A 26972-nucleotide genomic window follows, 5' to 3' on the forward strand; every position below is an offset into this window, starting at 1 on the left:
GTGTGTGTGTGTGTGTGTGTGTGTGTGTGTGTGTGTATGTATACTATACATGTACATTTTATAATTGTGTGTATATGTATGTATATATAATATACATATACATTTTGTAGTTGTGTGTATATGTATGTATATATATAATATAATATACATTTTATAGTTGTGTGTGTGCACACATTTTACACTTGTATGAGTGCATGTACATTTTATAAGTGTTATGGGGTTGTGTAAATTATGGCTATTTGTAATACTTTGGCTTAAGACCCCTGTCAGTATATCATGCTTAGTGCCTTATACTCAATGCTCTGTGTTTGACAGCAGTGTTGTTTCAGGAATGGCAGCAGATGGTCCCTGCTAACGTAACTAACCATAAGTTCTGCTACTGGGCAGTAGTGATCTGGTACACTTTTTGTGTGTGAATTTAGTGCTTTGGAAGAAGCTGTCTGGTGCTAAGTTTACCCTGGTGGATGGGTGGGATTGTAAGTATCACTAGAAGAATCATTTCACAGAATGGTCCTTTCTGTTTAGTGCTGTTTCTCAGTGATTCGTCCCTGTGTAACATAAGAAAACAATAGCAGCAGGGAAAGTATGAATGTTTGGCAGAGAATTTCAAGACTTCACTTTCAGATGGCAATTTTCAATTTGTTAGTGTTGTTATTAATGAGAGCCCACACTGGTGAAATGTAAATCTACACTGAATTTAAGGCAAGAATGTCAGATTCTGCAGAAGGGATGAAAAGATGTATACTGTACAGGAATTACTGTTGCATTTTAATATGCATACTAGCATTCCTAGAGCAGGCAGAAAAATCTCCAATTATATTTATTTATTTTATTATTTGTTGGTGAATTTGCATCACAGGTGGCCACGGTGGTGCAGTGGTTAGTGTTGCCGCCTCACAGCAAGAGGTTCTCCGGTTCGATCCTCTGCTGTGGTGCCTTCTGTGCAGAGTCTGCATATCCTCCCTGTGGTCACGTGGTTTTTGTCTGGGTGCTTCTGTTTCCTCCCACATCCCAAAGACATGCTGTAGGTGGATTGGACACTCCAAATTGGCCCTAGGTATGAGTGTTGCGTGTGTGTGCCTTCTGTAGAAGGTTGGGCGCTGGGCTGGCAACTCGACACTGTAAAACTCCACTGCCAATCATGAGCGGACAGGTGATTTACTATGGCAACCCCTAACCAGGAAAAGCCAAAAGAGGAAGAAGTTGGTGAATTTGCATCCCATGACTTCTTGTTTCAAAACTGCAGCAGCAGGCATCTTGTAAGGAAGCAAAACATGTTTACACTGTATACCTTTTTACAGAATGAAATGCGTAGCTGGGGATTAATCAGGGATATTTGTCTAGAATGCTGAAGTTCAAATCACCCCCCTGAGTATTGATAGTTTTGTTCTATGCCTATGGTCATGATCTGATTTTTCTGCTGCAGTCGTATTCATCATAATTTTATTTCAAAAATTCTCTGTCTGCAAGAACTCTTAAGACTAATGCAGTAAGTTATTGATATTTTAATTAAAAAATCAAATTTTAATGAATCAAACATTTTGAAGTACTACGGAATTCAGAGTTGCAGTACACTGAACTGTTTTTGACTTTCCACCTTTTTCACTTTCTGAACTGCACTGTTAACTGAACACAGCATGCTTGTGTTTGGCATATTGCTGTTTTCTAAGGAGTGGTGGGTAGAATTTTGTTGCATAAGTATGTACCATCTAGAAGAGGAGCCCTTAAATGTTAAGGTACCAGGTTGTGTGTAAACAATGCATCTAGCAGCAGGGTCGGTAGTTCAGCAGGTTTGTCTCTTGTCCACAGCAGTACACTTGTGAATAGTTTTCTTTTAATTTGCTTTATTTTTGTACTAACGTTCATCAGACTGAAAATAGTTAAGGCACGTAATCGTGGCTCTGTCATTTCTGAGTCAATGAAACTCCTGAAATGTGTGTGGGCAGTCCTGTTGTAAGTAGGTCATCAAGATGCAGAGCATTAACACAACTGGTTGCTAGAGTAATGACCTACTTTCAGGAATCGCTCTGGTTCATTCCAGAATACTACAGTAATAAAGGTTAGTGGATGAAAATTAAACCGTGTTTGGTGCTTGTGTTGGAAACTGAGAGTCCTTTTTAATCAGACCACCAGATAATGCTTGTTGTTGTTGAAGTCTGCAGTGAAAGCAAGGTAAAGGCAAACTGTATGAAATGTTGTAGCTGAGCTATTCCAGTGGATGGATTGGAATGAAGGAAACTGTGCCCCCCTTTGTGAGCAAGTTTAAACTGAGTGCAGAGACACACGGTGTAATAATCCTGTATGCATTTTATTTATTCACTTGCTGACTGGTTAGACACCCTGATCCAAGGCATCCTTTTCCAGCACTGTGTGTGATATTTAAAATTATAGCAAAGTACAAGAAGAAATTTAAGAACATTTATGTCAGGGAAAAAAGAGACAAAAGTGAAATAATGCCATGTCTAGTAGTCCGACATGTAAAATATCAGTGTCATTACAAGAACTGCTTTTAACCACTCGCTTTTAACCACTCGTGTTCAACTTGAACAGTTGTACCCAAGTGTTTAGTGTATTATGTATAAATGAAGCATTTAAGCCAACGGAGGAATTGAAACAAGCAGTTACTAGAAAATGGAAATCAGAATCTAAACCAACTACACTAGAAGTAGTGAATATAGTAACAGAGATGAAACAACTGGAATTGAGAGCTTTAGAAAGGGGTAACAGAGATGAAACAACTGGAATTGAGAGCTTTAGAAAGGGGTAGGACAAACTAAAGCAATGGCTTTTGGCTTTTCCCGGTTAGGGGTCGCCACAGCGGATCACCAGTCCCCAGATTGATTGGCAGTGGTGTTTTTATGGTGTTGAGTTGCCAGCCCAGCTCCCAACCTTCAAAGAAGGCACACGCACCTACCTGCATGATTTTAAAACTCGACCGCAGGGAGGACATGCATACTCCACACAGAAGGCGCTCCAGCAGAGAACTGAACGGGAGAACCTCTTGCTGTGAGGTGACCATGCAAACTGCTGCACCATCGGTAGGAGCAGACTACATAGGAAAAATGGGAATTGTTTGAGCAGTAAATACAAGGGAGGAATGAAGTATAAAAGGCAACAGGACTTAAATGAGCTATGTAATGTCTGAGTGAGAAAACTTTGGTAGATATAAGTCGTATATAATGTTTGCAACTGGGAGTGGTTTGTGATGTAAAATGCTTATGACTAGGATTGTGCTGGATTTTTTTTTTTTCCCCATAAGTGTATGTTTGCCTATGTCGTAAGTGATGGTTTAATAAAGAAGTTTCTTTAAAAGAAAAAAGCAGGAATTTAATAATTTATGTAATATTGCTTAGGTTATATAATGTATAGCAATATATGTGAAATATAATGTTTGTTATGTTAATATAGTTTGATTATTTTTATATGAATGTAAATTTGATTACTTTTATGTTTGTGTCTTTTGGCTTTTCCCAGTTAGGGGTCGCCACAGCGGAACTCCGGTCCACTAATGATTGGCAGTTGAATTTTATGTACTGGCTTGCCAGGCCTGACGCACAACCTTCAACGGAAGGTACGCCCATTCACGCATGTCTCCACGCAGAAGACACTCTAGCTGAGAATCGAACCGGACAGCGGCTTACTGTGAGGCAACAACGCTACCGCACCACCACCACCATAGTAAATTTGATTACTTTTATATGAATGTAAATTTGATTACTTTTATAATGAATGTAAATTTGCCCATGTCACAAGTGATTCAGTAAAGGTGTTTAAAAAAAGCTATATATGAAGTTGTGTGGAGGGGGAACTTTGAAGCTACAGAATAAGTGAAATTATTTTGCTTTCTTCAATTCAGTGCTCATACTTTCATATATATTTTTCTAAATAAGCTAAACATGAAAAGAAAATGAGCGCTGGGTGTACCAAGGTTACCAAGTGAGACTGTCTAGTACTAGATAACTGCTGACATCTGTTTTTAGACAGGGGCAGTTCCCCATCCATAGCTGTTCTGGATTGGCCACTGTTACAGACCAAGGTCAACCTTTGATTCCACCATTTTGTGGAATGTTCTCTCTTGATGCTACCCCTTTTAGCTGGCTGGAGACTCTAGCCCACAGGTTGAGGCAGACTGGAAAAAAAAAAAAAAATCTAATACGAAAGTAAGTTAGGTCTGTGTTGCCTTCTGTCCATCTCAGCCAGTCCCACTTCCAAATTGTCATCCTGCTTTGAGTGGTTCCTAGTGGACTGTGCAGACTGGCTCACAGTCTGTTATTGGGACCCTTTTATATGGTAGGGGTACTTTCCAGTGGTTAGACTGCTGTAGGGCAAATTTGATATGAGGAGATTCTAGTAGAGTAGTGCATTATGGGAGAGGAGGCAGAGCTTCTGACCTGGAGAGTCTGATCTACTGGCTTCAGATCCCGTAACTCACAGTTTGCGACTGACAGAAGACAACATAGATTTAGCGTTATGGCAAGTACATAAACAGAAGAAAGAAAATCATGGCACAAATTAGGATGTGTGATGCCCAGCAACACAAAAACTAAATCATGGCACAAATTAGGATGTGTGATGCCCAACAACACAAAAACTCCCTCATCAATCTAAACAAGCAACTTAGGGTGTTAATCAAGTCTACTGAAGCCAAATTTGAAGTAAAAATAGCCTCCTATGCCAAGGACAATCGCAATGCATTTTTCAGCAATGTCTGCAACCTCAAATGCAATATATAACAATGTGTCAAACTAAAACTGGAAACGCGAACACCACCAACTTGATAATCCACAGTGTGACACCAGTGAACGGTAAACACAGCTGTATTCCAAAATTCAGAAAAAATGTTCCACACAAGCAGGAAAAAACAGACAGAAACTGCAAAAGCTAAAAATCATAGAGTTGAGCGCTTTCATCCCCCACTAGGGACTTCCTCAGAACTATTCAGACAGTTGTTCCCAGCATTCTTATAGCATTACATTTAAAAGCACATGCCCTACATAACACCATAAATTTGAATTTCCTAAAAACAAATATAAAAAATATAAAATTTTAATACCTAAAGTCACACAACTACCCCCCAATAAAATATATATACATTATGAATGTTGCATGCGGTGGTGGTGCTGCGGTATCGTTGTCGCCTCACAGTAAGACGCTGTCCAGTTCGATTTTCAGCTAGAGCATCTTCTGCGTGGAGACATGCATGAATGGGCGTACCTTCGTTGAAGGTTGTGCATCAGGGCTGGCACCTCTGCACATAAAAATCAACTGCCAATCATTAGCGGACCGGAGTTCCGCTGTGGCGACCCCTAACCGGGAAAAGCCGAAAGACGCATTCATGAATGTTGCATGTAATACAAAGCTTTGTGTTTAAAAATAATGCTTACTGTTTCATTAATACCCGGGTAACTAATGTGTCAAACTAATTGTAAATGGAGTCATCTGTACTGGTCAGAAGATATAACAAATATACTGACTAATTTAGCTCCAACTGTACCCCCCCATCACCACTCGGGAAACACTATCAGCCATAACTCCCCCAACTTTCACTTAGGAGCGGGTCCTCAGTGCACTCAGCATGGCCAAGAAGAACACTGCATCAGTGGACCCTGATAATCCCAGGATACTGCTTTGAAATATCTTATGTGTTTAACTGAAGCCTGCCAACTGTAGCCTCCAGGCAGACTTATTGGCAAGCAAATGGAGGACTTCAACTGTCATGTCTAAGCAGAATGGCAGGCCATCTACTGACCTGGACATCTACAGAGCCACGAGTCTGACTAGTCTCGTATGTAAAGTCATGGAAAAAAAATGTTCCAACAATTGCATAGGAAAACTTCAGACTTTGGATCCAACCCAGTTTGGTTTAGTCGGGGGCAAGGTTGTTCCTACTCAGCCTGATGGGTGACTTCGAAAAGTCACTGGAACAATGGGCAAGGGGAAAATGGTATATGCTGTCTACTTTGACCTGGCCAAAGCATTTGGCACAGTATCCCACTCTTCGGCAGTTGTAGACAAACTTACAAAATTGGATAGAAACTCGTATGTCACGTAGCAGACAGCCAGCTGGCTCATAGATAAGACCCAAGAATTTAGGCTACGGGGAGTCACTAGCACAGTCCCTCAAGGCTATGTGCTTGGTCTCCTCCTTTTTGGCATCTATTTCACTGAAATCAAGAGCCACGCCAAGTGCACCTCTGGTTGACCTTACATAATTTTGTAGTTTGGGCTATACAGTAGTTTGCCTAGCATTTAGCGGTGATGAGCAAGACTGAGCCACTAAAGTGTTGCTTCCTGTAGTACATGGTTTGATTCCCTCAGCCTACATTTGTCTTGTGCGCATCTGCTAAGTTGCATTACCAGACAGTACTCCTGGGGCTTCTTCTTAAATCGAATCGTGTTCGCTAACTTGTCCCAGGCTTTTGGCAAATGCATTATACAGTTATTTGACTTTCTGCAGTGTTCATATAGATGCTAGTTAGTACTTCTCTATATGCTATTTGAGGATGACTCCCAGCATGTCTCTTGCAGTTTAATGAGTTGCCAGATGCATTTTCACAAAGTATGAGTTTCAAGGGAAAAGAAGTTCAGTGTGTTTCTTGCTAAGCTGGTTTTCCTTGTCAGAACGTTTTGTTTTGATTTGAAATGGTTGTGTGTGTTTTTTTGGTTTTTTTTTTTTCTGTAAAATTTGAAACAAAAGTTGTAAATGAAATTCAGATTTCTGTGAGAATTGTAAGGGTAAAAAAAAAAGTATGTACACTGACAGGCTTGAGCAGAGTTTTTATTGTAAATGGGGGAGAGGCAGCAAATTAAAGAGATGTTGGTATAGCTGGCTTGGATGAGCCTGATTCATTATCTTGCACAGGGCCTCATCTTTCCATTATACAGTCTTGTTGACTTCAGAGGCATTTGCTGCAGTACTATAGCATTATTGTCCATTCCAGTAGGTCAGACCTGTACTGAGTAATGTCAGGTGGGATACATACAGTGGATATAAAATGTGTACACACCCCTGTTAAAATGCTAGATTTTTGTGATTGTGATTATAAAAAAAATGAGACCACAATAAATCATTTCAAAACTATGTTTAATGTGGCTTGAGTGCCTTCTGTGTGGAGTCTACACGTCCTCCCCGCGGTCGAGTGGCCTCCGAAAGACATGCGTGAATCGGCGTGCCTTTGCTGAAGGTTGGGCGTGGGGCTTGCAACTCGGCACCATAAAAATCGACTGCCAATCATAAGCGTACCGGAGTTCCAGTGTGGCGACCCCCTAACTGGGAAAAGCCAAAAAAGACCAACAACAACTTTAATGTGTCCTATAACTTGTACAATTCAACTGAAAAAAAAATATGTTTGGGGGGGGTTATAAAAAAATAAACGTCTAATAAGCTGGTTGCATAAGTGTGCACACCCTTAAACTAATACTTTGTTGAAGCACCTTTTGATTTAATTACAGCATTCAGTCTTCTTGGGTACACACCTGCCATCAATTAAATAGACTCTGATTAACCCCAAATAAAGTTAAGCTGTCCTAGTAGGATTTTCCTGACAATTCAGTTGCCTGCTACAGCAAAAGCCATGATTTGCAGAGAGCTTACAAAGCATCAAGGGATCTCCTTGTTGAAAGGTATCGGTCAGAAGGGTACAAAGCAATTTCCACAGCACTGTATATACCATGAACACAGTGAAGACAGTTATCAAAAAGTGAAGAAAATATGGGACAACAGTGATGTTGCAAAGAACTGTACATCCTTCCAAAATTATGAAGAGACGAAAACTGGTCAGAGCGGCTGCCAAGAGACCTACAGCAACACTGAAGGAGCTGCTGGAATTTCTGGTAAGTACTGGCTGTGTACTACATGTGACAACAATCTCCTATATTCTCCATATGTCTGGACTATGGGGTAGGGTTGCAAGGTGAAGTCTTTTCTTATACAGAAAAACACCCAGGCCCAGCTAAAATTTGCAAAACAATACATCAAGTCTCTCAAAAGCATATGGGAAAATGTGTTACGGTTTGAGACCAAGGTTGAACTTTTTGTCCACAGTTTCAAAAGGTACGTTTGGCGCAAAAATAAGACTTTGTATCACCAAATGAACACCATCCCCACGGTGAAGCATGGTGGTGGCAGTGTCATGCTTTGGGGTTGCCTTTTGTCAGCGAGAACTGGGGCTTTAGTCAAGGTGGAGGGAATTATGAACAGTTCCAATACCAGTTACTTTTGGCCCAAAACCTTCAGGCGTCTGCAAGAAAGATGAAGAGGAATTTCACCTTTCAGCATGACAGTGACCCCAAGCATACATCCAAATCAACAAAAGAATGGCTTCACCAAAAGAAAATTTAAAGTTTTGGAATGGCCCAGCCAGAGCCCAGACCCAAATCCCAATCGAAAATCTGTGGGTGACCCGAGAGGGATGTGCACAAAGAGATGCCCTTGCAATCTGACAGATTTGGAGCACTTTTGCAAGGAAGAGTGGGCAAATATTGCCAAGTCAAGATGTGCCATGCTGATAGACTCCTGTCCAAGAAGACTGAATGCTGTAATTAAATCAAAAGGTGCTTCAACAAAGTATTAGTTTATGGGTGTGCACACTTGTGCAACCGGCTTATTGTACTTTTTTATATTCTTCTCCTAACAGATTTGTTTTTTCAATTGAATTGTACAGGTTATGGTTCACATTAAAGGTGAGAAGTTTTGAAATGATTTATTGCGGTCTCATTTTTTTTGTATCATAAAAACCTGGCATTTTAACAGGGGGTGTGTAAAATTTTTATATCCACTGTAGATGCATGTGCTAAAGACTGTGAATTTGGGGAGCTAAATGATTCTTTAATAATAGAATAATTTATGGTGTAGGAAATTCAGCAAGAATAATTTGCTATAAAACAGACAGCAAGAGTAGGTTAAGAGAAACTGAACTTACCAAAAGCTGTAAATATATGCAAAGGGGGAGGGAGATTATTTGTGATTGTTAATGAATGTTAACAGGTGGAAAAAACATGTGTTGAATAAAATGTGAATCAAATAATAAAAAGGGAAAATAAAGGTAGGATGCGTTGCAAAAGTAATGGATATAAAAGAAAAAGCCATATGGCAATGCACACTAGCAAAGATGCAAACAAAAGAAAATGTTGCATCATTGTAATAAAGGGTTTGCAGTAAATGTGGACATAAATGTAATCTGTTACCTTTCCTAGCCCTTAATTGGTTTTACAGAATCTATGCTAGAAAGAAGCATTTTGCAAAATACATAAAAGCAAAGCCAAGTGTTTTGTAAAAAGTTGCATGTTGAACTGAAGCATGAAAATTATCTCGTTGGCATGTTTGAAGTGATATGACCTGACACTGTTAATGCATCGATGTCCGTGAGATAGGTGTGCAAGAGTTTGTGATTGATGTTGGACAAAATGTTAAATTTAAATTTGCTACTACTACAAAGTGCAGTTTAACTGCCAAGTTTTAAAATATTTTCTGATAATTGAGGTGTGTGTAAAAGTATTCTGTCTATAAAGTTGTCTTTTTTTTTTCATAAAATCGTGCTTAAAAATTTAATTCTGCTACTATTTATTTTGGTATGTGAGAAGCTAGGAATGTGGTCTTAAAATCTATAATGTAAAAAGAACAGCCGTGTTCAAAATGAATTTGTGTCACAGACAAAGCTGGGATACTATGCAGAACATCCGTAGTGCATGATTTCTGATTTATTTACATGCTTAGGAAGCTTACCATGAAAAAAAATTTAAAGCAAAATCTATTGGTGCCAGCAATTCAAGCCTCTAAAAAAGTATTTGTAAATTCTAAAGAGAGTGGGTGTTCAGGTGGCATTAAGAAGCAATTGCAGACAACATAATGGATGAATAGCATATTTACTGTTGTAAAGGAAGACTAAATTTAATTTAAGTAGTGATTTATAAGAAATTAATAAAGTGAAAGAAGGGAGCATTCCTAGTTGAAGCAGTCTCAAGAATGCCTGGTTTTCAGTGCTAGATTCAAATCGGAGTTTATAATAGATATATCTGATCAAGAAAACTTCAGATTGTGTACATTTACTATTTGTTGCTTCAGGTATCACTAAAGGTGTTCCAGAGAGTTGATGCCCAAGTGCTTGAAAGGTGTAAACGTAATCTGTGATCTCTTGGTGTTGGGATAGATACAAAAACAGCCTGGCAAGAGATGGATACACCTGCTGAAAAGACTGAGCATAATTTCAAGTCAGATAAGAGTAAATGTAAACTCTGTGTCAATTATGAAATAAATACTTTATTCCAATCTTTAAGTATCTGAAACCTGATCCAGAAGCTAAGGCAAGAAGACTTCTATCTAACTTGTCTAAGATAGTGTTAGTGCAAGTTATAGCCAGTGAATTTAAAATATTTAAGAAAATAGAGAATGCAGCATTAAAATACTTAATGTGAATAAGTAAGTAGTACTTCAAGTAGGTGCCAATCAGTGGTATAAGAGCAGTGATCCTATAGGAGAATAGACTGTTCAGTTGCTGAGGGTATTTTGTTCCAACTGGGGGTTTTCCAGTTTTGAGTATCTGCATCCATATGTCACCTTTATGCCCTACATTTATGCACAGGGAGCATATGTGTGACATGCAACAATTATAAGAGCTGAAGGCTTTGGTATACTGGCTGGACATGAGGCTGTACTTGGCAGGAGAGCCCTTAGGTGAACACTTCACCAGTGAAGAGAAGGACATTACTCTTAAGATTTTATCAACTGTGCTTTCCTTGCACACTTCCCATAAACATTTCGATGCAAATGACGCATTGTGAGCTAAGAGAAGATGATAGATGTTAACACACCTTGGTGTAAAGCCTGTCAAATATTAGGCCATATTCTAAAGTAGATGCTGCCTACTCCAGTGTTGAGTCTGCTGATTCTGAAAGACTTACTGTCAGTTTAAGTGACTGACTTATTTTGGTGTAAGGCCCATCTGTAAACAGACTTGCACTGGGGTGGGGACAGATTCCAGGAAACCTGCTGTCGGTGTAAGTGACCTTATCTGATGTAGTACACCACAGAAAAAGTGACTTACACCAAGAGCAAGTCTTTTGGAAATTAGGCCCATTTATTTGTCACCTTGTTAAATTTCCAGGTAACGGCTGTCATTTGAGTTGTTTTCAATAAGTCTTCATTTTTTGTGTTGATGTCATGAAACTTCATGCATAGACAGACAGCTGTCTTGTTTTTAAGTGGTCTCAAGTATAACATTCAACTTCTTAAATCATTTTTTAGGTTCCTCCTTCAGTGTCTTGAGGACCTTGATGCCAACCTCAGGAAGTTGAATTCTCGTTTGTTTGTCATTCGTGGGCAGCCAGCAGATGTGTTTCCCCGGTTATTCAAGGTATGCTTCAACTCTGTTTTTTTTTTTTTTTTTTTTACAGTTTTCAGATTTTTTTAGCATATATGAAAACCCATATCAACAAATGGTACTCTTTTGGATGAGTAAGGGAGTCAGTCTTCCCATATTTAGTACATGTACCTTGAATTCAGAGAACTCTGATTAACCTACAGAAAGTGTATTATGACATGTAAGATATCTGTTAGAGATATGTGGTATGGAACACTGTTGGTAGTATGCCCAAAATGAGTCTGCAGTAACCATGAGGTTACATTTTACCAACTTTATATTTTTCCCTCCAATGCCTTTTACATGTAACCTTTTTTTTTTTTTTTACTTTCTCTGTATGTGCCATTTCATTTTTTTAGAACGCTTGTCTTTTTTGATTAGTATAATATGCCTGGACCTTAATCCTTGTCTCAGTTAAGGGTACTGTTTTTAAATATTGTGCCTTCATCTTCTGAACAGCTTGTCCATCTCGGAACACTCAAAGCTCTCAAGACACACCTGTCCAGTAAGACTCACCTGAACCCTCACTCCATGTAGTTTAACTACACAATTTCATCAGTTCAAGGATGGACATGGACCCTTCTTATCCAAGCAATAACAAAACCGAGCAAAAACTTGACAGAACTATTAAAAACATTATACTTGTTAATGCGTTTTAGCATTTCTCCTTAGGTTAAAGAGCTTCACCCAGGTAAATAAGTACATTGAACCAGTGAGGGCCGCTGTCTGGTTACATCTTGAGTTTGTTGCATTTTTGTATGAATCAGTATACATACTCAAGATTTTTTTGTAACTAATTGGAACAGCTGTGGTTACACCATATGCACTTAATATTAAAACTTTGGCTTCATGTTCCCAGCAGAAATTGTGTGTCTGTGTTAGCGACTTTGGTTGGAGGGTTGAGATGTGTTCCTTAGAGTAAACTTTTTACAGGAAACCACAGCAGTGAATAGTTGACTTCACTCATTGAGTCACTATCCATTTCCTATAATACATTTTTTGCCATGTAGTGAATTACACAGGGCTAAAATGAGCACCACGTCCGATGCTGAGTTTGAACTATTGAAGGAAAAAAAATAATATATACACCTTTTTTTTAAATAAAATCACGATTAGGTACATTACCTGACACTTCTGGAACTGTTCTGTAAAGCTTCTCTCTCATGGCTCTTCCTTTGAGAGACATAAGGTTATGCCAGAAGAAGATTTACAATAAGGGAAAATGTCAATTATATGTAGTGTTATTTCTGAAGCCTACATTAATCTGGTGATGGACCATTGGTATATTATTTCTAATGAAACAAGAGAAAAAAAAATCAACCTCCCAAACTTTTTTTCATCTTGCAGAAGAGGTTTGAATTCATGGGACTTGCTGGACCATTTGTTCACTTTACACTAAAAGAATGTAGCTGTATAAGGACTTTTTGAATGTTGCTCCTAGGTGAGAAATGTACATGGTTCTACTGTTTATTTTTCCACTGGTGAATTTACTTTGTTCTTTTGGTAGCCATTTCCAACTTCCACCAGAAAACTAACTCTTCTACCTTGGCTTGTGATGTGTAAGTTTCCTTGAAGTGCACACTCCTTTTCTGTCCATGCCTCAAGGATCCTCTTCCTCTTTGGTACTTTTTACTTTATTCTGAAAAAAACAGCCCTTCTAACACCTGAGCCAACAGCATATTTAGATCTGAAATCTGTATCTCTAATATCTCTTTCTAGTGGTCAATAATTCTATCCGAAGCTTTGTGTGATTCTTCCTTACTTGGTTTTCTACAAAGATAGCTTTTCTCTCTTCTTGCTAATACTTCAGTGAAACCTACTCTTTTCCTATTTCTCTTTATTGTAACACTGCTATCCACCTTTTTATATCTCTGCTTCTAATCTGCATTCTTAAACTTCTCTTCTTTCCATACTTGACCATATCTTCCTCTGTTCACAACCAGTTTAATTTGTTCTGGTATATAACTTTCAGTTGTTAATAGACCATTCTGTATTATTCCTTGTACTCTAATCTGTACCTCCTTATGCTGAAATATTGATTCTGTTTGCCATATGTGTTTTGACTTGTTGTTCTTTGTCTGTGTGATATATTTTTGTATTATAAGTCAACTTAATTTGTATGTATTTACTGTGGAGCTTTTCTCCCCGGGTCTTCACTGAGAAAGGGCTCTGTCCCAGTTGGACTAACCCAGTCAACAAATGTCAAATAGCATGCCCTTGGGAACAAATCCCTTCATGAAGAAGGTAGCAAGCAAATCTAAATTGAATCGGTCTTTTAATTTGTCTTTTCCCAAATTGCACATAGGTGAGTATTTATTACGTTACATGGATGTGCAGTTAAGATTTCTTCTTTGCAGAACAAAATACATAAAGACTTGTAGCATTTTTCTTGGTCTTTTTCAAATTAAAAAAAAAATGGCTGTGTAAAGTTATTACAAGCTTGACTGTATCATATGGCTGATTGTTATTGTAATGTATTAATTTCTCTTACCCAAACAGTAAATATTTCCCATTGCACACAGAGCTCATTCTACCAGAGCTTGTACCTTCCTGTCAGGCTTTCTTTAGGAATGCGTCCTGGGATGATATATTTGCACCTGCTTCAAAGGTAGTTGTAATTTCTGGGTCTAGTTCAGTCTTTGGTGCTGTCTTTATTAGGGGTGTATTTCCAAGAGGAGCCAATCGGGAGAATTGCCTTAGAGCTCTGTCGTCAAGGTGATTAAGATGGAAATCCCAGGCCCAAATATAAAGGTTAGTTACCGTAGTTATAAACTTGGATTAGCAGCTCCATCTTCATAGTCATATCCACTATTCCTCACTCTGCCCCTTTGGGTTTGTAAGGTTATAGCTGTTACCACTTTTGTGTTGTATTAGTCTTTGTTATTGCTACACTTTCCACAGTCTTAGAGAGATCTGGACAAGTCATAATTTTGTACAGCATATTGAGTAAGGGAAGAACCCTTGGTAGCCTGGAAATGTTTTAAATGCTGGCTTTAGTCATCAAGTTGATGAAGACATCTGCCAACCAGGTATGTTGTCACAGTATGTAAGAAACTTTCATTTGTTGTTTTATATTTTCACTTTGTTTGCTGCATTTTGGTGGCTTTCCTTTTGTCATAGACTTCGGATTTTCCCGTGGAGAAAAAAATATGAACACATAAATACATTAAGTGCATCATTTGTTAAGGGGAAGAGTCATGTCCCCCTCTGACAATGGTATTTGTTCAGAGTTTTCCTGCACTACACTCTTGTCATATGAGACAGCAAGTCACTATTTTATTTGAAAGCAAAATCTTTTTCTCCAAGCTCTGGCCAGTGGTCTTCTGAGTGTGGCACTTCCTAAGCCTCAGGATCAGCATAACTTAATGGCCTAAAAGCCCATCAGAGTGCCTGATGTGGATATTTTTAAAATAAGAGAAAGGTGTGCAAACACCCATGTTTCCTTATCTGTATCTGAGGGGGTCACTGAAGAATATGAAGCCTGTAGTCAAAAAGGATTGTGTGAAAAGTTCTAGAGTAACTGTTTCAACCTGCGACTGTTGAAGTCATGGAGAAGCTTGAATTTCTGGTATTAGTGCAGATAAAATCACTGAAGTGGATTCTGTACAAAGGTAGCAATGGGGTCCAAAATCTTCAGCACAGGAAATTTTATTCAAATAAAAACAGGCCAAGAACTTGATCATAAAAATAGTTGGTAGTTAAGTGCTTTCACCCCTATGATACATGGAACTTCATCAGATGATTTTCTAGTTTTCACAAGGTGCTTGATTTAAGAGACTACAGAACTCAGAGTCGGAGGATTAGAGATGTATGTAGAAGGGAATAATACTGTTGTCTTCACTGGCAGGTTATCTTGAGTATTAAATCTGCAACCCTGTAGTCCATAGACTGCTATGGAGACATCTGGATCAGAGGCGATCCCATATTTGATCATCCTACCCTGGTCCTTAACATCGTGATCACTTCGGTGCCCTTCCCTCAATGCAGGGCATTTACTTATTAAATTCTGCAGCTCTGCTTTTATTTATTTACTTGTGTATTTTTACATTAAGTAATGGGCTGTTTGCGTGTTCCATGCAGGTTTTGCCCAACCCATTCTTTAAGTAACAGGTGTCTTCTTTGGAAAGAACGTGTACAGACTTGGTATTCCAAATATTGTTAGCATCCTGCGCATCTGAAAATGAATTGCTAAAAACAAGTGCCTAGAATTGAACTTTGAGAACCTACTGGTTATTCCTACAGGATCATAGAGTTCACCTACTTGAAGCCATCATGTTCTGTGTGACAGCCTGGTCTCGGTCCACTGAATTACTTATCCAATGATGTTGAGCTGTCCAAGGTGGTTTATGATTCTTTCATAGTGTGTACTGTTAAAGCTTTGGCAAAATCCCATGGAGGAAGCTTAGTCATTGTCTAGAATTATGTAAATTTATGTTACAGAAAAAAAGTGACAAAATGTTACCAAGGTGCTTTAAGATTATGTATGTAGGACTACCGCAGTATGATGAAGAGGTAAGTGTGCTTTTAGCATGTAGATCTGAGGGGGCAACAGATTTGCTTTCTAGAGGTCTAAAGCTGGTAGTGAATTTATAGGTTAATATATCAGTGTTGTGTTTTATGTGGTTCAACAAACAGGGTGGTGGTATAGGACATCAGAGAGCTACAATTTTTTTGTGCAGTAAGGCAATTTACTTTTCTGTTACATATTTTGTTTCCTCTACAATTCAGCCAAATTTATTGTTTTTAATTTTCCTCCATATTTGTATCTCATAAGGGTATGTTTCGAGAGAGTCATTTAGGATAGGCTATAACACAAACTTTCAACTGTAGACGTAGTGTGGTCACTGAGGACCAAATCTCCAAGTTGGGGCTGAGGACCAAATCTCCAAGTTGGGGCAGAAGAGTACCTCATTAATCTTTGGGCAGCTGCTATTAGAAGACATTAGTGAATGCTGAAGTGTATTGAACAAGGTTTACTTTATAGAGAATTTTATGGGGACAGAAAAGCAGTGTGTGTGGAATAGATGTTAAGAGTAGTATCAATGATATTTCTCCTAGCCATATTTTTAACTAGCCTGTAATCAAAATTTTTTATTAATAAAAATCCCAAAAGCATTCGTTGTGCCCCTTGCTGCTGCTGTAGTTATTCCAGTGGATAGTGAGAAAGCTGAACTCTACTATTGGAATACTTTTGTCTTTGACCTCTTAAGTATATTAATTTAAGTAACCTTTTGTGCTTTCAAGGGGTCATGACATTTATGTTAATTGTGGTGTTTATAATCCTTAATCTAGTTTATCTCTGACACTCTAGCATTGAACGTTTTGCGCTTGAAGTAGCGGTGTCGCGCACTTCCATTTGGACTGAAATTGAAAGCTGCAGAATGTGAAGGATGAGAGTCAAGTCCTTAAACCAGGTTGCCGTTGCATTTCAGCTTTCTAAACTTTATAGGGCTGGAAAAGCCTCCAAGTTACACATCATTATTTTTTGCGATTTGAGAGCCAACTTTATTTCCTGCCTTTTACAATCTAACCACTTCTGAGAATGCCGTTTTTGTAACAACCTAGAAACAATTGTATATATCTCAAACTATCAAATTTATATAAAAAAAAATCATTTGTGGTATTTATTTTGTGTGCTTTCAGCTGATGCCATGAAGTACCATTTAAATAGATTCTGGTTCAAGTTATTAATATGATTATAAATATATGGTGTATATTCATATTTCCGGAAAGTAACTCTTGTTTGAGGAGCCATTCATGAGCTCTGTGTTGACTGGGCATGTGGAATGCTGTTCTACAATGCATCCAGGTGGACAATCGCAGAGCTATTTAAAATATATATTTGTGCAGATATGCATATTACATTACCAAAAGTATAAATCTCTTCAGATCAGCGGCAGGCAGACAGCAAGTATCAGAGGCAACAGTTGCATCATTTTGTAAGCTCTTATTTGATTTGGACTGACATGTAAACACCTTCTGGTTCAAGTTATTAATATAATTATGAACATATGGCATATATTCCTAACATTTCAGGAAAATGGTTCACATGTTTCTCCTGGTAGCAAGTACCCCATTTGTCTGAGGAGCTATTCCTTACCTCTGTGGTGATTGAAGTATCATTTCCTGTGCCCAGAGTGTCCAGGTAGGCAATGCCCAAGATAATTGATAGAAATATGATATTTATGGTACATGCATGTTGTGTTACCAAACAAGTATGAACATCTGCATATCAGTAGTAGGCAGGAAAATACATGTATCCTTATGAAAGCTTTCCTTGTATACCATGAAATGACACATGGGCCAAATAATATGACATATATTCATAATTTTGCATAGAAGGACCTCACATATTTTTAAGTACTGACAACTGTAGGTGGGTCAGCTGACTGTTCTGATTGGTGTCCTGAGTTTTTGAGAAATGCTACAGTGTGGACACACTCAGTGGTAGTTAAATATAATATGTAAATATGCCCATTATTCAATATTTATTTAAAAAAAAAAAACTGCCTGCAAAAGCGGTGCAGTGAGTAGTTTCCATGCATAGTCTGTGTTCATCTGATACTGTGAAGTATCATATGATGTCATTATAGGGGGAAAGTAGTGAAGGAAGTGTTAATATTGCACATATTCATAATTTTGTAGGAGAACAAATCACAGTATCCCATTCACAGACCATGTAATTTGTTTGTCTCAGTGCATTCCTCAAGTTTGGTGCTGATTCATTCTGTAAAATAATGTTCTGCAATGCTTTCAAATGGAAACTGCCCGAGATGTATATGTGATAATTGTGCATCATTCATAGCACATATATAAATGCCTGGAAGTGGTAGTAATATGCTATATTCATACTTTATAGCATATGTACAAATACCTGGAAAAATGGTAGTATGACACCAGCTATAAGGGACAAGCTTTGAACACTGTATGGTTTTCATTAGATACCATGACATCCCACAAACTCCTCCAGTTTTAAGCTATGACAGAAACACTAATTTAACATATATTCATAATTTTACATGAAAATAAATCTGGGTAACACAGTTACTGAGTGCCATATTTGGGGATATACTAGATATCATTACTCAAGTAAAGGCTTTTACTTGCTGCTGTCAGGCAAATGAATAACTATATTAATAGTCATATTTCATCTTGTCACTTTAACTCACTGCTGCCCAAATACACACTGATGTGCCCACACATGATGTATGTATATTATACATACACACACACACACACACACACACAGATCTCCATACAGGAAAACATAAATTCATTGAATGTTATACCTGTATTGGTAACACTGTCAGTCATTTCTCTGCTACCCCTATTTATTTACTTAACATTTTACCAAGATGGTCTGTCTGGGCACAAGACCCTTTTCTGCAGAGGCCTGAAGAGAAAAAAACAAAATACATATTTTAAATTTGCAAAGGGTCAGAGTAAGAAAAAGAATTACAAGTATAAAACATTTACTACTAATCATCAGCTAATGATTGCATTACAACATTTGCAAGTTCCAGCCACATCCTTAAGAACTCTAAAAATTTATATTGTGGGGATCACTACTGCATCTGGTAACCCTACTTCAGATGTGATACCACCTCAGAAAAGATGGCTGTAGAGCTGATTTTATGTTCATTAATTACCTAAAATGTAAAAATTAGGATGTGTGACTATGGGAGATGTGATGTTGATTGATGGACCGTTCATTGATATGAGAGTTGGAAAACAAGGAGCATGGACATGTTCACAGAATTAAATTAAGGAAGTCAATAGTGTCTTCTAGGGGCTATAGCACAACAATAACTGCCACACTCAAAAGTACCATAGCACCTCCTTTAGAAATTTCAAAAGTAACTCTGGAAAAAGTAAAAAAATGACCCAGAAAGTGCTGGTGTTGCTGCACTTTGACACCAGTAAGAGTCCAGATAACGGTTGCTGGCTTGTCACTGTCCCATTAGTCACCCTTTCCACCTTCTGAACCGACTCAGCCTCTGCTTCTGACAATAATAAGTCGAATAAACAACTTGTCTGTCCACAAAAAAATCTTTATTACATGCCTGATAACCATAGCTCTTAACTGGCGTTGACTTTTTTAGCACATCACTGATTCCACCTTGTATAAAAGTCTGTGTTCCTCATAACAAATGAGGTTTTCTAGCATGTTCTCAAGGACTGCAGTCAACTGCCAGCCATCTCCAAACAGAAATAGTAGCGAAACCTTTTGCATGGAAATGGAAAAAGTACCACAGCATTCATTCAGCTGCATCTGAAACTAGCAAAACAAAAAGTAACGAACCATGAGAAGGGTTAAAACAGTAGTTAATTCAAAAAATTCTAAGTCCACAGCTTATTTGAAAAGTTCTTTTTTTTAAAGTTAATAGTTTATACCAAGAGTTTAAAATCCATAATGCGGTTACAAGTGCTTATTCCACAAGTTTGTGGTCCACAACGTACTTAAAAAGTTGCTGCTTGTTCCACAAGTTTAAAATCCACAAACGTAAAAGTTGCAAGTGCAGAAGGCACTTTCACCTAGAAAGGCTTCATCAGGCAAAGAAACTGAGCAACACATTGTGCTTGGCTTATATAATCAAGATGCAAGTCACATGATCTAGTCACATGTTAAAATTGTAGTCACATAAGATAAAAGTAAGTAAAATATGCGTAAAATTGTATGTTTAAAAATGTAGATGACAGTGACAATAATAAATGTAATATTTGAGAGTGCTTGTAAAATTTAGATTTTTCAAATTTTTAAATTTTTTTTAAAACATGTAAGGTACAGACAAATACAAAAAGTTGTGTGTTTGAGTATGTAAGTACGTCAAATAAGGCTTAATGGTAGCCATGTAATTCAGACCAGGGGGTATATGTGCCTTAAATCTAAAAATTCATTGTAGTTCTGTCCTCTCTGTTTAATTTTCTGGCACCCTCTCTAAGCAGTGCATGAATAACTTGCAAAATAGCAAACCTAAAAGTATGAGTTACATCTGTATGAAGAATGTGTTTTATGTAAGGCATTTGTTTGAAAACTCCTCCTGATGTCCGACGTGTTGACCTATTTTCTCTCTTAATCTTCTATTTGTCTTGCCTATGTAGTATGCTTCACACTTGCAGCAGTTTGCTATGTATATCAAGTGTTGTCTGTTGCAATTACCAAATGCTGTTAATTCAAAAGCTGCATCTTTGATTGGATGTCTAACAAACTTGTCAGTATTAATGTACTTGCAGAAAGTGGCAATCATTACAATCTGTACATTCCTTGCTTATTAGTGTGAAAGTAAGATGCATTTTTTGGTTGCTCTTTATAACAAAGAATCTTCTTTAAGTTACTAGCTTTTTTTTTATGACTACAACGTGGTGAATCTGATACAATATTCCTTAGCTCAGGTATCTCTGTTACTCTGTTAGTATAGACCAGTATTTTTTTTAATAGTGTTCTTTATGACTGGTGTATTTCTATCATGTGTAAGAGTGTATCTTGGTTTGATACGATTACGACTGGTGGACAATCGTACGTTTCTGCTGGAGGTTAGCAGAGATGTATGTTCTGTGGCTCTCTTGTTTATAATGTCTTGTTTAATTGTTTTTTAGCTTGTTGACTAACCTCTCTATATGAATTCTGAAAGCAGTCCTTTCAAGTTGCTGTTCCATTAGTGAATCATTTGTGTTTTAATTTAGCTATCCTAACAAGTTGATTTTTAACAATGTTTGGATAGATATGTGATGGGTGTAAGCTGGTTCTATGGAGATATGTATTTTTCCTGGATGATTTTCTGTACATAGTATCTATCTGACCAGTATGAAGTTTTAGGGTTACATCAAGTAAAGTAATAGTATGAAAGGATGCTTCACATTTAAACTTTAAGAGATCAGTGGTTGTAGAGGTGTAGGACCCAGATTTCCTGAATTCTTCTAGTGTACCTTCCCATAAAAAGAAAAGATTATCCACGAACCCTTTATAAAATTTCACATTTCTGAGATGGGGATTATTTTCACTGACTAAATGTTTCTCCCATTGGTATAGTACAATGTTGGCATAGGTGCTGGTGACTGGGATACCCATTGCCACACCTCTTGCCTGTTTGTAAAGCTTCTTTTGATATAAAAAGATGTTATTGGTAAGTATAATGTCCAATAATTCATAAATAATAATGTGATACTGTATATAATCAGAGAATTCAAGTAAATGTTTAACAAATCAAATTCATATCTCATTGGGAATAATTGTAAACAATGAGTCTACATCTAATGTAACAAGAAAACAGTCTTTTGCTGGAATTAACTTAAGCTATTTTGATAGATGAGAAATGAAATCAGTTGTGTCCTTGATAATGGTACCTGTTCCATGTAAATATTAAGTTTGTTATCAAGGTAGCTCGATAAGGGCTCTGTCGCCCATCCTGTTGCTGACACTATTGGTCTAAGCGGAGGAGATGCATGGGATTTATGGACTTGAGGTGTGCCATATATTACAGGTACAACAGGAGTATCGTTTCCAAAGTACTAGTATAATTCTTTTCCAATGAGGTTTTCCTTGAGCATATTCTAGTGTTAAGAAAATCTGCTTAATTATCTGATTCAGCAGTTGTTTGTGTATTTGCTCATAATCTGAGGTGACTAGCATGGAGAGCATTTGATTGTTATAGTATTCAAAGTTCATAATCACAGTACCCCCACCTTTGTCTGCTGGTTTTAGGATTATCTAAATTTGTAGTAAGATTCTTGACTGCCTGTATCTCTGATGCAGTCAAGTTAAAGTATTTATTGTGCTTTGTGACTGTAAAAATGTTTATATAGTTCTTTTTCCACTGATTTTTCAAAGGCGAAAACAAGCAGATTGTTAGGTGGTATAAAATTACTTGAACGTTTGGATACATTCAGTGGAGCATTGTTCTTTGAACAGAATCTTAAGGTTAAGAGAACGCGTAAAATATTTAAGTTCTAGCAACATTTGAGCAATATCCATTTGAGTGGAGGGTACAAATGTTAAACCTTTAGATAAAACAAAGTTCATCTGAATTTAAAGTATAGGATGATAAATTTATTACCGTTGTTTTGTTGTGTTGGAACTTCATTTGGCTCTTGGTTATGGGTCTCTTCCTCCTCTTGTCATTTGTGTTAGTTTTCTGTTGAAGTTCAGGGGGTTCTGTTGCCAGAATTGTAAAATCCAAGGGATCCAGCGCAGCAGCTTTGTTGTTATCTACTAAGGTTATTGGCCATTGCATTTCATGCTGCATGAGTTCGGTAGGCATATCCTCAATAGTTAGAAGTTGTACATTGATTGGTTCTTGTTGTGGTTGGTTACTGGTTCTTTTACAGGGCCAAGTAAAAATGTTTCTACATTTTAAAATCATTTTGTGTCTCTATGAAGGTTCCTTTTCTTTATTTCTGTTAACCTCTGTTCAAAAGCTGTAATGTGGTGTAATGTTTATTGTAAAAGAAGAGAATGTTCGTTTACTTCGATACTTGTAATGAGATCCTGGTAGATGGCTTCTATTTCCTTGCTTAGTTGCTGTTCATATGGATTAAAGAAGGCAAGCATAAGCTCCACGTATCAAAAGGAGCAGCTAAGATTCACAAATTGCCAGCGTCTGAGTAGATCTGGATATTGTTCTCTCTGAGGGCATTCTTAGTATGAATAGCCCTCTTGGTACTATCTTTTTTTTTGTAAACAAACTGAAAAGCTTGAGCACTGCCATTGCAAGCATTTAAAGGCAAAAACAGTTTGTTCAAATTGATGCAAGATGTCTTGATGTTGCCTAAGAATATCCACATTCTGATTAGGCTGCATGGTAGGAGAATAATTGTTAAAAGTCCAGGTTTCCCAATGGGGGTTCTTATAGACATTAATGATTTCAGAAATTGGTGGAATTTTCCTGGCTGGCATGTTGCTGGTTGAAGCTATCCCTGAAATGCCCATGTCCACTGCACCCACCGATAAAGAAACAGCAAAAGTAAAACAGTATTAGTGCAGTGACAGGTCCATTATTAATAAGGGAAGACTAGCAAAACAAAAAAGTAACTGGAACCACGAACAGTAGTGAATTCAAAAAAATTCAAAGTCTGCAACTTACTTGAGTTGCTTTTTTATAAGTAATAGTTGTTTATTCCAAGAGTTTAAAATCCATAATGTAGTTAGAAGTGCTTATCCCGCAAGTTTAAAGTCCACAATGTACTTAAAAAAAGTTGCTGCTTGTTCCACAAGTTTAAAATCCACAAAAGTACTTAAAAAGTTGCAAGTGCAGAAGACACTTTCACCCAGATAGGCTTCATCAGGCTAAGAAAACTGAGCAACACATTGTACTTGGCTTGTATCATCAAGGTGTAGTCACATGATCTTGTCACATGATAAAATTAAAAATAAGTAAAATATGAGTACAATTCTATGTATAAACAATAATAAATGTAATAAATATTGAAGGTACTTGTAAAATTTTGATTTTTCAAATTTTTTAAAACTTTATAGGGTGTAGACAAATACAAAAAGTTCAGTGTATATGAGTATGCAAGTGCTTCAAATAAGGCTTAATGGTAACCATGTCATTCATGCCAGGGGGGTGTATGTGCCTTAAATAATCCATTGTAGTTCTATCTTCTCTGTGTGTAATTGTATGTTACCCCCCCCCAAGCGGTGCACGAATAACTTGCAAAATAGCAAATTTGAAAATATGAGTTAGATCTGTATTTAGGATATGTTTATATAAGCCAGTTGTTTGAACACTCCTCCTGAAGTCTCACGTGTTGACCTATTCCCTCTCTTAATTTTTTGTTTGTCTTGCCTATGTAGTATGCTTCACACTTGCAGCAGTTTGCTATGCATATTAAGTGATGTATGTTGCAATTACCAAATGCTTTTAGTTCAAAAGCTGCATCTTTGCCTGGATGTTTGACAAACTTGTCAGTATTAATGTACTTGCAAAAAGTGCAATCATTACATCTGTACGTTCCTTGCTTATTAGTGTGAAAGTAAGATGCATTTTTTGGTTGCTCTTTATAACAAAGAATGTTCTTTAAGTTACTAGCGTTTTTATAACTATAACGTGGTGAATCTGATATGATATTCCTTGGCTCAGGTATCTCCGTATAGACCAGTATTTTTTAATAGTGTTCTTTGACTGGTGTATTTCTATCATGTGTAAGAGTGTATCTTAGTTTGATATGATTGACTGGTGGAAGATCGTATGTCTCTGCTGGAGGTTAGCAGAGGTATGTATTCTGCGGATCCCTTGAGGTATGTATTCTGCGGATCCCTTGAGGTATGTATTCTGCGGATCCCTTGAGGTATGTATTCTGCGGATCCCTTGAGGTATGTATTCTGCGGATCTCTTGTTTATAATGTCTTGTTTAATTGTTTTAACTTGTTGACTATGACCTCTCTGTATGAATTCTGAAGCAGTCCTTTCAAGTTGCTGTTCCATTAGTGTATCATTTGTATTAAATTTAGCTATATTAACTAGCTGATTTTTAACAATGTTTGGATAGATGTGTGATTGGTGTAACTTGTAAGCTGGTTTTATGTAGATATGTATTTTTCCTGGATGGTTTTCAGTACATAGTAGTATCTGTTTGACCAGTATGAAGTTTGTTTAGGGTTATGTCAAGAAAATTAATTGTATGAAAGGATATTTCACATTTAAACCTTAAACAACAGATACCTGAGCTAAAGAATATCATGTCGGATTTACCAAGTTATAGTTATAAAAGAATTAGTAACAAAGAACATTCTTTGTTATAAAGAGCAACCAAAAAAAATACATCTCACTTTCACACTAATAAGCAAGGAACATAACAGATGTAATGATTGCATAGTACATTAATACTGAAGTTTGTTAGACATCCAGTCAAATATGCAGCTGTCCATCTTCAAGAGAATGTTTTGACTGGTTTCCTGTGGAAGGCTCCAAAATAACTTCATGTGCCACCTGACCAATTGCTTCCTGTTCCACTGGTTTCCCCTTAATTTGGATATCTATTGCTCTATCCTGTTGTGGTGCTTTCTGAATAAGATTTTCGACACTGGATCCTTCACTTCGCAGGTATTCCATAACCTCAGTCTTTATTTCTTTAACATCTCCATTACTAATCTGATTTTTTTTCTTTTCCTCTTTTGTCTTATTTTTGTATTGTAAAGTTTTCCATGTCCGGATTCCTTTGCCTGTACTTTTCTTCAAATGTCTTTAGTGCTGTTCTTTTTGTATTGGTTAGTTTTGCTTTCTCCTTTGCATAAATATTACACTATATTAAATCTCTTTCTTTCTCATGCCCTTTTTCCTCTTCAGATGTTTCCTGATCTTCCTGCTTCTCCTTTCTTTGGGGACTCACTCCATCATGCTGTGATGTAGCCTGTGTTAGACCTTCTACACCAAATCCTTCACTTCGCAGGCACTCCATAACTTCATCTTCTATTTGTTTAACTTCTACTTTTACTAATCTTCTTTTCTACATCCCCTCTTTGATATGGATCCATATCTGGATGCTTTTGGCTGTATTTCTCGTTGAATATCTTTGGGGCTGCCTACTTTATATTGATTAATTTGGCTTTATCCTTTGCATGAATATTGCACCATATCAAATCTTTATTTCCCATGTCCATATTTCTGTTTTATACTTTTCAAAAATCTCTAGGTTTTGTTGTTTATATTTCACACTTCCTCAGATGCTTCTTTTTCCAAACAGTTCAAAGTTTCTTGATCTATGTACTGTTTTTCACAAATCTGTTGCATTAATGAATGCAACTTTTTATTTGAAGCTTCTGACCATTTTTCTTGTGGAAGTATTTTTCTTTCCTCTAAGATAAATGAATCTTTTTGTATATCTTATGTCAAAATTCTGGTCTTTTAGCAAAACCGCAACAATACATAATTATCCTCAATAGTCGTCTTTATGGCTCTTTGGCCTATCAGTTTTTGTGGACTAGCAGCAGCAGTCCCCTCCCTCCAGCCCCATTGCTTGGTCTTTTTAAGTTGTATTTTCAGGGTGTGGTTATATATACTCTTGTGTATATAGCTACATTTAGTTTATTCCTTTTCTAGCATTTTTCCTTAAAGGGCTTTATTTAGCCTTCCTTTTTGGACCAAGAAAGCTCTGAAACATTTGGCTCCCAAACTGCCTTTTTTATGGCTATGCTTGGGCCACTGGACATTTAGATGAACATAAGGTGCAGTAAAGCTTTGAAAGCTAACCAGTGTTCATATACTAGACAAGGATTAAGCCCAAATAGCTCGGGCTAGTGCAGCAGTGATACATTAGAACATCTGTTAAGTTTACTCCCACAAATATAACATCTGTTATGGAAAGTTTACTCCCACAAATATACTTTCCATCAGTGATCCTTATTCGTAAAGATATAGCCCAAATAGCTGAGGTTAGTGCAACAGTAATCTACTAGAACATTGGTTATGGAAAGTTTACTTGCACAAATGTACTTTACCATCAGTGGTAATTATTCCAGCAGAATCAGTCTGTAGCAGACAAGTTGAACATGGGACCTCCATATTCCCAATCATGGCACACTTTCTGCTTTTGTTCTACTTGCACTGATCTCTTAAAAAAAAATAAATAAACTATAGAGGACAGTAATTGAGATTTACTTTGATTCTGATGGTCCTT

At 37.3% G+C, this 26972-nt stretch overlaps 1 protein-coding gene across 1 annotated transcript in view; it reads left to right on the plus strand.

The window, feature by feature from the left end:
• CRY1 (cryptochrome circadian regulator 1) overlaps window positions 1–26972 on the plus strand; it is a 200930-nt gene that overhangs the window by 10781 nt on the left and 163177 nt on the right. Inside the window, exon 2 of the mRNA XM_044087589.1 lies at window positions 11243–11351. Coding sequence (XP_043943524.1) covers window positions 11243–11351 — 109 coding nt within the window. The remainder of the gene's footprint in view (window positions 1–11242; window positions 11352–26972) is intronic.

Source organism: Protopterus annectens, chromosome 11.part0, assembly GCF_019279795.1.
Source record: "Protopterus annectens isolate FY-2018-M chromosome 11.part0, PAN1.0, whole genome shotgun sequence".
Classification (NCBI taxonomy): Eukaryota; Metazoa; Chordata; order Ceratodontiformes; family Protopteridae; genus Protopterus; species Protopterus annectens.